Genomic DNA, 12,909 nt, shown 5'->3' with positions numbered 1-12,909 from the left:
GCTTTATTCACACCTCATAAAATCTGAAATTCAAGAGACTGTTGTCTAGCTAAGCTGACCACATTTATTCCTCTTGGTGTCCCATAAGTAATTCCTTTCATCCCTCTGTAAGCTTATATACAGAAATGTATATAAGTAGTAGCTTTGTAAGCTTAACAGATTGCTGTGAGCTACTATAATTGTTATGGAGCAAAGCAATCACCAACAACTAACTCCCCAGTTACTTTAACAGTATTTGCAAATTGCTGTTATATATTAATCTCATGGTCTCATCTTCCATGTATATATAATATACACAAAGTGTAAGAATGTACATATAATATATACAAAGAATGTCTCTACATAATGCAACATATCCCCTAACCCTGCCTGCTTGCAAACTGTGAGCTTAAAAAAAAAATTTAAAAAAAAACCAAACCAAACCAAAACAAACAAAAAAACCCAAACCAAACAAACAAAACAAAACCCACAACTATCCCCCACAAAAGCTCAAAACCAAACCAAACCAACCAACCAACCAACCAACCAAAAATAAACCCGAAAAAACCCACAAAAGTTCCTTCTAAAACTGCAGAGCTACCATCCATGTCCATGGGGTGAGGGGCAAAGCAGAACTGCAGTGCACTTTGAGTTTGGAACACGAGGATGCTATAAAATACCCCAGGAGAAAAAACCACTACCAGTCACTTTGAGGAACAGGTCATGCAGCTTTTATTTAATTTTACCTTTTTGGTAAGCAGGAGGATTTTCTTTCAGTCACACCATTCACATACTTGGACAGTACAGATTGCAGTGAATTTGATGGAGATCTTGCAACATTAGAAAACTTTTCTCAATATACATCCATTTAAGCAACGGCTTGTAAGTCAGAATGAGAGTGCTAGAGTCAAGTCTGCGCACTGCACTCCGGGTATACAAAGCATCGCAGCAGCACAAGAGATGCCCGTGCTGGGCAAAGTACAGTGTGTTTTACATAGTGCAATCACTTTTAGAGGAGAAACTCTAGGAAGGCCACATCTATTTATTTTTTTTTTTTTAATCCTATCAAGTTTACAAATGCGAGGGGGGTAGAAATCAAACCTCTGACTTAATTAACTTTTGTACAGGTAGGTTTTGTGTATAGGCACATGCTTTAGAGAGGAGCTCTGAATCTGCTCTGTAATCACGAGAAAGACATATTGCTTTGTGATTCAGAAAGTGTCATACCATCTCTAACCTTCCTAACACTCTTGGCCAGAGTTGTTAATCCAGCTGTTTATAGAGTTCCTAGAATACGCTCTTCCCTCTAGTGTAAATCCCCAATAGAGAAATTCAGGTTGCTATTGACAATGATTACAGTTATTCTACGTACAGTCATTGGACCATACCAGGCATTGCCTCTGAATACTCCAGTCCACAGTGAAAACTCAAATTACCAGAGACATGGAGGCTCTTGCTTTTCTGTTACTGTCACTCACCAATATGAAAAAACCCAAGTCAGACAATGAACTGCTACAGCAAAGCATCACTGGTAATATTCACCTAATACAAAAAAAAAAGAGAACTCATGACACTACATGTCACGGTAAGCAACTTGCTAAAGATACTGCAAAGTGATTTGCCCAGTAAAATCTTTAAATGTACACTGTGCTCAATAGTTCAAACTACACGTAAACAAAGAGCAGCTCCCTGCAACAAGGTGTAAATCAAAACATAGCACAAGCTCCCAGCACCAAGGAGTTGCCCACTGACCAGTTCTAGTGTACAATGTGTAGTGCTCGCTGAGGTTTCTGCTACACGAGAGCCACAGCGGGACAGCTCTACCTGCCCATTTCTTCCTGACATTTTCTTACCAGGTGTTCACAAATTACATTCCTCTCCATGAAGAGCAACAACGAGATTGTTACAGTACCAGAAAACACTGACAGGGAAATGGCACCTGAGGGGAAAGTAGGTACTGCATACCTGAATCTGAATAAATGGGCATGGAGGAAACGTGATGTCTGTTACCTCAGCAACCCTCTCCCTAGCAGAGCAGATCTGAAAGAAGCTGCAGACTGTAAGAAAAAAAACCCATGCCTTCTTATGCTGAAAGCCATGGACATGATATTGCCCACACTAATGATTTTATTTCACCATCAGCAAAGCATTTATCCCCAAAAAGCTGTACACATACTGGTCAGGTTATGGAGCTGTGCTATCTTTACACTGTTAAAAGTCTGTTGCTATAGTGGTCAGGTTTGTCTTTTGTTGGAGGGGAAAAAAAAAAAAAAAGGAGATAGGCAGCATGGCCACATCACCATAGAGCAATTTTACTCCCGTGTTACTGCAGATATAATCTTGCTTCTTAAGTGCAAATTAAAAAGTATTTGCTAGAAACCATCATGACTTGGGCTCTGATAAATGACAGATGATTCAGTTTCTTACAAATATTGACAAGTCTAAATTGTTACAGGTTTCCAAAGCAAGAACAATTTTATGAATAGGAAGGGAATAAAACATTACCACTCTTAAAAAAAACGTGTCATTGCAAACTTCAAACGCTCTTCAAAAACATATCTAGAAAAGATTGTTTTCAGGGTTTTTTTTAATTTCCTGGAGCTGAGGAGTGTCCATGCAAAACAATTTTGAGAAGAGCAGTGTTCCACCTGGGTACCAACTAGCCCCAACTTTGTCCCACCCAGCTCAGTAAAGTGCTCTCTTGTGCATCCTTTGAGGAAAAAAGTTCTCATTTAAAGTTTGGGAGGCCGAGGTTGCCGGCTGGGGAAGGCATAATCTCGGTCAATCCATGTTGAGGTCAGAGAAGAGGAAGGAGCAAAGTTAACAGTACTCTGCCTTTCATCATGCACAGACAACAGGCTGCAAGGGAGGAACAAGCAGATGCAGAGGTGGGTGTCAGATGAAACCCTGTCCCTGGGAAGCCACAGGAGTTTAACATATGCCTCATCAAGGGAAGCATTTCGTTCTCTAAAGATGAACACCAGCACTATCACAGAGTCCTGAAGATTTACTGTTTAGACACCAGGTAACAGATCTCTACATACACAATAAGTGAAAATCAAATATGCTTTTCACTTTCTGCACTGGTGGTTTTTCAACAATTCCTTTGAAGGACAAAGGGGATGTAACATTCTTTTGCCGATTTAAAGGAAAAAAAAAAAAGCATCTTGCCCTTGCATGTTGCACACTTACATTCTAGGGCAGACTGTTAGAGGTATTTACTGATAAAACAAGTAACCATCAGCTTAAAAGAGTAAAAATAACATTAACGGGGAAAAGAAATTAAGGCATTTTTTATTTTGGCCAGGAATGATGCATCCTACAGAGTAATCTTCATTTCCCCACTTAGTTTTCAGACCACTGCACTTTTTTGTTTTTGTTTTACATGGCACTTTGAAATTTACTTTTTACAACTTAATCAAGATTTTCAAGTGTTTTCTTCAATACAAACGCCCTCTCTTGTAGCTCGGGTCTGCTATCTGACGCCATTGTAGACAACGAATGAATGAGGTGCTCTCTGCTTTCTGGTCTCAGGCTTTCCCACTGTTGAGCTTCTGTGTAGATAAAGAGAGACATTGGACATGAACATCAGAATGCCAAAAAACCCCAAAAGGTCATCTCTTTCTCCAGACAGGCTGGAACAGCGACTACCTTAACCTTTCCCTGGCAGCCCATACTGCGTTTTCAGGAGAGCACAAATTCAACTGGACACTTGGGTGCATGTGCTGCCTCCTGCACAGGGAGTCCTGCCCAGTTGGGCTAGGTTTCATTATCTAAGCCTGTAACACGTGAATGCAAAGGTCTGAAGAACCAAGCATTTCCCATGTTACAACTCCTTCATGAAAGAGGCATGTAAGAAGACTTGTAGAATAAAGGAAGTACAAAATGCATAACAGAAATCCAAAGGAAAAATTTGCTACAGGACAACTGCAGACACATGTGACCTTGAGACCTGACAAGACTCATCCTCTGAAGTCAATTCTGCGTGGCTTAAATCGTAAATAACAGTGAGGAACTAAACTTGACACTGAAAGGGTAAAAAGGAACAAACAGAAGCTCCCTCCTCTCTGAAGACTGAACATAATGCAGAATCTGACAAGACACTCAGTCAGTTCTGTGTGCTCCCCATGGGACCCTCCTTGCTGAATTTTCCTCATCCAAGGAGTAACCAACAGTACTTTTTTAGACCTTGACATCAGCCCCTGTTACTTCAAGCCCTCCCCAACTCCCAAGTCCCAGCTGCCCCAGAATCACCCAGTGCTGCAAGCAAAAGGTAAGGTCATCTCTCCACAGTTCCAGGCCACACAGCCAGGGGCGATTTTTACCTAGCTGTGGCTCTTCAGGTGGCAAGCAAAAAAGTCTCACCTTGTAGTTTGGTGAGCAGCAGTTGTATCACAGATAAAGCTTCTGTTCTTATGGATGTGTAGCTTTTGTTTTCTAAGGGATTTAAAGAAAACAAACAAGAAAGCCCACAATCACATTGAGAACCAAATGCACACTAACTGTACAAAAAGTAGTCACCACTGTGGTCCCAGACCACTTTTATTAGCACAGTTCACTGAGCTCTCATTTGTGCTGTCAGTCTGCAGTGCTCCCCAGTTAGGCAGAAAGTGAACAACCGGAGGTTGACAAGTCAACTAAACCTTGTGCATTGGCTCTGCTATTACCACACAGCTCCTGTTCCTTACACATTCCAGAAGGGAACAAAACACTGGCACAGCTGCAGTGTGATCACAGACTACTGTGCGTAACAGACCGTTCTTCTGGGGAGTTGTACTGGCTATAGACCATACAAATGTTAACGAGTAGCATTAGGTGAGGGTACATAAACCCTATGCCATCAAGCACAAGCTTGTCACAAGAAGTTATTTGGTCTCTGAGCTGAAATCTTATTAAGGTACTCACCTTAATAATCTTCGTTCCATGAAGACTGATATCTAAAAGAAACTTTCTCCAAAGGGGTGTCTGAATTGGTAGCTAGTGTTAAAGTAGGTGCTGCCTTCAGGCACACCAGAAACAAGAGCCACATGCAGATACGTGACCCAGGGCACCATTACAGTCATAGGACAAGTGGGAACACTACCAAAGTACTGAAGAGCCCCATGACTGTCAACATGCCACAAGTAGCACTTGTATACCCATGGGCATCCAGCTCAGGGAGAGCACAAACTGCTTCAAAGCCTTGAAGCTTCATGCATTGGCTATCTGAGAAAATTTGGGGTATCTCTTGGATACTTGGATACTATAATCTTGGATACATAATCCATGTGTTCAGGAAACCTGAATTGTGGAAGAGAAAAACCTGGTTTTTTAAATCAGGAATACCTTGATTACATGGGTTCCACCTTCTGCATGAAGAAAATTACTGTATTTCTGATTTGCAGTTCTGAGAGGTTGCACAGTCTGCTGTCTACCTTTCCCTCCCCTTTCAGAGCCCTCTTGCATCAGAGCAGTGCACTTCTCTGTGCACTGCACTCTGCACAGTACAGTCTCAAACCGTTACTGCAATATCACAATAATCACAATCCAGTGCAATGGAGGGCAAAATGTTACCTCTGACATCTTGTGCTTATTCTGCATTTCCTCTACCAGCCAAACCCCCAGAGGAGGAATGTATTAACAAGCAACTCATCATCAATCATAAACCAAGAGAAGTCCATTTACCTAAAGAATGGGTGATAGAGGAACAGGTTTCCAACAGTATGTCTGTCAAAGCCACAGGGTCAGAGTGTTCCTCATCAAACAGCATTAGCCTGTCAAATGCAAAAACAGTCAGGCACCCTGCATCACTGAGAAAGAAGTCTGTTCAACTTCACCAAGAATCCAGTGTCATCCTCAAGTTCATTAAGCAGTTTGAAGCAAGAAAGAGAAGACAAATCACTGAAGTGGATTGCAGAAAGAAGAATTACCCTTGAAAGTAGGCATTCATGGCTTGTAGCACTCCAAGCTGCACTTTCCATGTGCTGAGTTTCAGACGGTCACACATTAACTTGCAAAACTCTTGGCGATAGCAACCTACAGGAAAATAAGAATGTCAGTGTGTTACCACAGAGAAAGGCAGAAGTAAACACTTCCTAGTCTGTTTCCCAGGTGCTCCTCTCCAAGTGACATCAAGCTAGTTACTGCATATGACCAGGTCAACATCCTGTAACAAGTGACCCTGAAAATCTTCTCATGCAACTCACCCATGCAAATGCTGGAAGATGAAGCAGCTGCATTACACACTCTGCCATACTAATAAAAACAACTTTTTTCCCCTCCCAGCCCTTCCCAGATATTCCCAGTTCCTCCATCTTCTATGGCTTTGATGCAAACATAAATGTGAGCAGCAGAACTAGGCTGCTTTTCATCAGCTAAGCCACCTCAGGCATCCTGCAAGTCTGCAAACTCAGAACATTTTTGTGAAGTGAATTAAGGACAATAGTAATAGAATTTCCCCAAGGACGGGCTACTCTGCAGGAAATCTGTTGGGGCAGCTTTCTCACTGAAAATCTTGCAAGCTGCAGGCAGCAAGATCCTGCATCTTCTCAAAAGCCTCCCCACTTCCCACATGATCTCCAGGTTCCTTCCTCCCTCCCTCCCGCTTTTTATTTTAAGAGGAAACAGTTTGCTCTGCACGTCATTAGCTGACTTACACTGTGTCTCCGGGCTCCTTGGCCAGGCTTTGCCCAGAGTCTCGAAGGCACAGATCAGGGACTCCATCTGCACCTCCTTCTCCCTCGTGTCCTCGTCCTCTTCATCATGTTTTGGGAAACCTGCACCCACGCTCTCCAGAGAGTTCTGTGGAGGCCATGGGGGAAGGTATGATCGACAGAAGGATGAAGGCAGGCTGGGCACACACTGCAGTGCAGCTCAGTCTTCGCTGGTGTCTGCACGCACCAGTCCTTGTACCCAGCCTGTGCCTCCACACAGATGGGGACAGGCCACCGGGGCCACTGGGGGCTCAGGTGCCATTGGCAGCCTGTGGAAGCGCACCACAGGCTCTGTGGCCTGGCATTCAAACATCTGCCCGTGCTACACAAGTCACACTTGCAGAGCTGCAAAGCTCTGATGACACTAAACAGAAGCACCCTACACGGCTTCCCAGGAATCTCTTGCTGCCAGAAATTAACTTTTAATGCTGTATCAGGGCAGTGCTGGACACCACAGGGAGGATTCTGTCTAGAGAACAGCTGGGCTAATTTGGAATTTGGGCAGCACAGGTATAACCCCCCAGGGGTCGTCAACAATCTGGTATCAGCCCCACCAAAGACCTAGCTGAGTGTGGGATTTTCCTCACACCAGCAGCCTCCTGGGGAGAGGCCTGGCACATGGCCAGCATCAGCTGGCCTGTCACCACTTGGGTGTTTCGATTTGATAGAGAAAACTCAAGAAGCTGAATTGTCACCTTCTTTATCATGGGAAAGATGATTTCTGCAAGTTCCTGGAATCGGTCTTCCTTTGTTGCCTGCAGCACCTCAGCTGCACAGCGCAGTGCCACCAGCTTATACTTCAGATTCTCTTTAAGACATTCTTTCAGGACAGCCTGGACAGTATCTTTGATGGTGGGCTGACCAGGCACTGACTTCTGCAGCTCTGCACTGAAATGCAATGCACACAGGAACTATCAGACCCATGTTACTCTGTTCCCCAAAACTGTTTTTCCCAGATAGGAATTAATTCCTATGTCCAGCCACTCAATTGCCTACTAGCGGTTGTAACAGAAGTTATACTCTGGCGCCCTTCCTTGCTCTTTGTTCTGTTTTCTTTCCTCTTTTCTCACATGCTCCAAGGCACTTGCCCCCTCACTACCCTTCTACCTCTTACTCTCTTTTTCTCTTTTTCTCTTTACGGTGTACATCCTTCCCCTTAGTCTCTTCTTTCCTCGTAGCAATTCTGGTCTCTCAACATCATCTTCCTCCCTAAATCAACCACTTACTTCTGCAGGTCTCTCTGAAGCACCACTTGCCCCTCCCAGCTTTCAGCAGTGACCCATACATTGATATGCAAAGTGGAGAAGGACTTCTCACACGCTGAGGGCAGATCAGAATGGCAATCACAAACTTTCCAGAGTCTCTTAGCACCCCATTAGGCAGTAACACTGTGTAACAACCTCCTTTTTGAGATCTCAGATCCTGAGAGTACCACCTCATTCAAGACACTTACCTGCACGCAGAGACAACAGTGGCAATGGCCTTTAACAGCTCCTCCTGCAATGAGTAAAACAGACACACAGTCAAATGGCAGTCCTGCCACACAGGGGAAACCTTTGTACTCTGTTGCAAGAGGTAGTGGGGAAATATGCCTGTGACACCGACTGAGAGAAGCAATGTCTGTCTGTTTCCTCCTATTCCTGTTGTAGAGGCTGCAAAGGACTTGGCTTACAATCTGCACTGAACTGGCAGCAGAAAGGGGCCTTGTAGTGCCTCTGAGCACATGCTAGTACCACTCAAAGCTAGAATGTGATGCAGTGGAAGTAGTCTAAGTGGTAACCCAACTCCTAAAGCAATCTCCATATCTTCCCTGTCATTTGTGTCATCTGCTAAACACAGGGCAAAAAGCAGACTCTCTAAGTTCCTACACGTGCTGCTCTGCAGCACCGAACATTGTATTTCCTGACTCAAGGGCCACATGGTACTGGGCTCACAGTGATCCATAAGCTGACAGTTCCCTCTTTACCTTCCCAGTCCAGGTTCTCCCTGGCAGGCCTTGCAGCAGTGCAGAGAGCACCATTCCCAGATGTGGCGGTACAAGGGAGCCTGTCTGTTTGGCAATTGATGCCATGGCAGCTGCTCCCTGGGCTTTCATCTTCCAGGACTGGGACTGCAGAGCCTTCTGGGTGATGGTTATCAACTCCTGCATATACAATCTGATGCCACCTTGAGTACCTGCACATCAAATGGAGGAAAACTGTAATTTTGCAACAAATCAAACAAAAATCTGATCTTATTAGGAAAAAAACCCCAAAACCAAACCCACAAACAACAACCCCCCAACCCCCACCTCCCTAAAAACAAAACCCAAACAACCAGTTACAGATTTCTTGGGGTTTTTGGCCATGAAACACATCAGAAAAGCCTACTTCAGGCAAAGGGGTGAAGAATTCCTCCCAGGCTAGTTGAAGATGGATTCACTTTCTAGGGGCTTCCAAAGAAAGTCTTCGGTGTGCATCTAGACACAGAGCTCAGTTCACTCTTTCCATATAGCAAACACTAGACATTGTGTTAGCCTGTTTCTAAGGAGTAGGATTTCTTTTTTTTTTTCCTCTCAAGAACAGGTCACTAGAAAACCTTTTTGCAGCTCCTGGTGACTGAGGGACCAGATCTGAAATCACATCACAGAAGGAGCCAGAAAAAAAGTTCTATCATGCATCCAGATCTTCCTCTACAGACAGAACACCCCTTTTATAGCACAGATTCATTCATTAAAGTTAAAACCACAGGTATTACCAGAGAGATCTCCAACCAGACACAGGCTCTGTAACTTTAAAGTGTGCCTCAGCCCTCAAAGGCTAGCATCAAAATTTCCAAAGATGTCCAGTTATTTGCACCATGATCAAGGTCATATTACAGTGGCATTCAGTGTCTCACAATCTTAAAATACCTCTTCCCTTGTAATTATTTTATATATAGCCAGAAAAGCTAACCTTCATCCAAGAATTTTCAGCAAGGAAGAAAATGGAGAAAAATCTTCCCAAATCTTACTCCCAAAACTCTGATTTCCAAAATAGAATTCCAGAAAGCATGGTATTTCTTGCCCCCTGTTTCCCCAAAAGTTTTACTAATCTTAACACAACTTACCAGGTACATTTTCCTGCCAAACTTCAGTCCACAGAGCAGAATTCTCTTTCTCTCCTTTTTCTTCTTCAGGAACCTCATGCATTCCAAGAAAAGCCAATGGCAGCACATGCTTGGCATGGTTCTTGAGTACATCTGGGCTGTAGCGTCCCATAGCATGCACAGTTAAAGCACAGCCTGCTCTGTAAACTGGCTCTGAAGGAGCAAAACAAGCCACATTATGACTGGGAAGCAGGAATATCCTTTTAACTGCTTGGTCTGCCTCTTGGGAAGCAGAGTAAGGCACAGTATTGTATACTAATGCATAGGAATTACTCAGCCAAGTATCACAATATAGAAGTGTTTCTTTACTACCTTTTGCTATCGCCAGGAACATTTTCTGCACTGAATACTCCAAAAGCAACGTACCTTCCTTTTCCATGTACCAACTGCTGAGTTTGTGCAGCAGCTTCTCAGTGCTACTGTCCCGGGAAGTCTGTAACAGGGAAGGGACTCAAATCACTCAAACACTTCAAAAAAAACCATCAGCAAAAGAGTAGGATAAAACCTAAAACCAACCCCAACTCACCCGGACTAGATGCCCCATAGCAAAGGCAAAGGACTTCTGTACCACGCTGTTGCGATCAGTCAGGCCACTAAGTAACGCGCTCATAAGTTTGCCTGTTGGAAGAGACTTTGCTTTCTCAAAAGTATCATGTTTTATTGCTATGGCAAGAATTACAATAGCCTGAACTTATGCGTTTTTTCCTCACTGCATATTTGTGGGGTTTATAGGTCTGTCTGGTCCTTATGCTTAAACCAGTGTTTTGCACACCTTGACTGATAATGTTCAGTGAGCACCCAGCTGATCATGCTTTCAGCTTTATTTCTATTTCGCAGCACAAAGGTGACCTTCTTTCTACTATCAGCTCACAATAAATTGCAAAAAGGAGACTCAACGAGGCAAAGTCCCTGTTTATGGTGCTCCCATAGCTCAAGTTGGGGAACAAATGCTTATTGACAGTGAAGCACTAACACAGGGATTGTTAGTCTGCTCCAAGAGAGTTAAGAGATATTTTTGTCTGTTCCTTCTGGGTGCCAGTGAATTTCCTCAACTCCTTCCTCTGCCTCTTCCACATTGGTGAGGTACTTAACACCCCCAGGACCCACCCCCTCAAACAAAAAAGGTAACTTCAAACAGCTCTCTGAGGAAGATACACATGTAAAGATCATTCATGTGATAAAATCAAGGGAGGAAATACCACAGCAACAAAAAGCACCTGTAAAACTTGACACTGGAAACAAACCTTACCTGAATAGGGCGTTAAGTCTTGAGGGCACTGTGTGGTTAATGACACAATTACGCTGGCACAGCCTCCCTGGAAGATTGCAAAGGAAAACAAAGGTAAGATAAAACAGTATTAGCTCCTGGTTATTACTGTTAATACTTGCTGAAGAAGTGCTACATGCACTTGTATTACCTGATCTAGACCCACTCAGCCTCTACCCTGATAGGCCAAGGGTTGACACAGTAAAACAGGCCGTAAAAAATGAATGACAAGAATTGAATTAGAAAGTGAAAAAGGACCCACACTCAAGACAGATGGTCCTGGAAGATTTACAATCAAGAACAACCTTCTGCACTCAAGTGCCACAGCAGCCATGTAGCCCAGGGGAGGTTAGGGCAGCACACCTTCAGAAAAGTGATGTAGTGGGTTGGGACTCAGATAAAAAATTATTCCATTTGGAGATGAAGGGAATACAGAGAATTGTCAATGTAAATACGGTTCTTTTGACTATGTCTTTTAAAGTGACAGCTTGGTCTCATTCATACTGAACTATTAAAACCATAGACATACCTTTGTGCCAAGGCCTACTCCACTTTTGATCAGTTCACACAGACGAGGCACCAGCTCACCCAGGACGGACACATCCAAATACTGCAAGCTCTAGAGAAAGGCAAGGGATGAGAAAGAGGGGAAACAATGGAAAAACAAACAAAAAAAGGTAATGGTGGCAGACGTAAGCCAGTGTACTTCCACCTGAGACTGCCTCAGCACTAACGGTTGGTCCTCAGCTGAATTGTGAGTTTCCTGCACTATGAGAAGAAGCCACCACAAAGTGGCTTCCACCACATAGAGCTTCTCTAGTCCCACTTCTCTGCTGAGCTGATCTGGCTAAAATCATCATTTGCTGGAACTGATGTACTCCTGCACTCCAAGCCTTCAGAAAATCTGAAAGTAACAACTAGCAAGAACTTGGTTTGGAGAGAGAAAGAGCTGTAGAGGTGTGCTTATCTCAGGACAAACCCCAGCATCTCCCCAACTGTCTGAAACCAGAAAGCAGTAACGTATCCAAACTAGACAATGAAATGAAACCAGCCAAGACAGTTTTTAAACAGGTCAAGACAAATAAATGGTACAAGTGACATATGGGTACAAGAGGGATATTATTGGTATGATTTCTAACCTGCTATACTTAAAAATGCCACTGGGCAAAACAGAAAGCCTCATGTTACCAGTACACTGTCTGCAGAGGGGAGATCCGATCTCTAGCAAATTCAAGGATCACACACTAAATGAAGGCAACTCTTTCTGAGCTTCAGAAGTCAGATCAGCTGTTACTGCCCCCTCTGGTACTGGTAAGATGAAGGGAATACTCCATATAATCTCTCAGCCAGCCTCAGAATATAGAGAAGATTGCTCATAAGCCGGGACATCTTCACTCTACTCCAGAGAAGACATTACTATCTCTCCCCTCCCCTAGGAAATCCCAATCAATAATCAGGGCACTACAGCTGTTCCCTGAGGGCTGGCAGAGGAGAGGTATGTCCTGGAGGAGGGACAGCAGCAGCTGCTGCAGCCTGTGGGGTGGCAGTGAGTACACTTTTACATGGAGCCTTTCATTCCCAACCACTTTGCACATTATTTATAGAAAGGCTTTCAGCTGACACCAAACCTCAGCTTCACATACTGTTTTGTACGGGAAGGCTTGCTTTTGTTATTTTTCCATAAGGAGAGCAAATAAAGAATAGCTCCGTTGGCTATGCTTCTCCTAAAACTTGCTCAGCAAACCCCTACCTGCCCACATGCCCCTGGCTGTTTGCAGTGCCTGAGCAGAAAACAGGGATCTTTTCTTTGGGAAGGGGCAGATCCTTACAGAGGACAGGTTGTTC

General features: G+C 43.8%; 1 protein-coding gene across 2 annotated transcripts in view; it reads right to left on the bottom strand.

The window, feature by feature from the left end:
- Positions 1-691: 691 nt before the first annotated feature.
- The window catches only part of ECPAS (Ecm29 proteasome adaptor and scaffold), a 60,958-nt gene continuing 48,740 nt past the window's right edge, over positions 692-12,909 (bottom strand). The window contains exons 37-49 of one of the 2 annotated variants that reach the window (XM_027709021.1): positions 11,594-11,683; positions 11,047-11,113; positions 10,324-10,415; positions 10,164-10,230; positions 9,759-9,950; positions 8,638-8,846; positions 8,125-8,168; positions 7,367-7,559; positions 6,615-6,759; positions 5,889-5,994; positions 5,644-5,732; positions 4,345-4,416; positions 692-3,533 (exon numbers count right to left, since the gene is read on the bottom strand). In XM_027709021.1, the coding sequence (XP_027564822.1) occupies positions 3,394-3,533; positions 4,345-4,416; positions 5,644-5,732; positions 5,889-5,994; positions 6,615-6,759; positions 7,367-7,559; positions 8,125-8,168; positions 8,638-8,846; positions 9,759-9,950; positions 10,164-10,230; positions 10,324-10,415; positions 11,047-11,113; positions 11,594-11,683 (1,506 nt within the window). In that variant the 3' untranslated portion in view covers positions 692-3,393. The remainder of the gene's footprint in view (positions 3,534-4,344; positions 4,417-5,643; positions 5,733-5,888; positions 5,995-6,614; positions 6,760-7,366; positions 7,560-8,124; positions 8,169-8,637; positions 8,847-9,758; positions 9,951-10,163; positions 10,231-10,323; positions 10,416-11,046; positions 11,114-11,593; positions 11,684-12,909) is intronic. The other variant, XM_027709022.1, reaches the window with a different exon arrangement.

The sequence above is a fragment of the Neopelma chrysocephalum genome, unplaced genomic scaffold (genome assembly GCF_003984885.1).
Source record: "Neopelma chrysocephalum unplaced genomic scaffold, ASM398488v2 Primary Assembly neopelma1_96671, whole genome shotgun sequence".
Taxonomy (NCBI): domain Eukaryota; kingdom Metazoa; phylum Chordata; class Aves; order Passeriformes; family Pipridae; genus Neopelma; species Neopelma chrysocephalum.
Note: the sequence above shows the minus strand (reverse complement) of the source record. Positions and strands in the feature narration are given on the sequence as shown.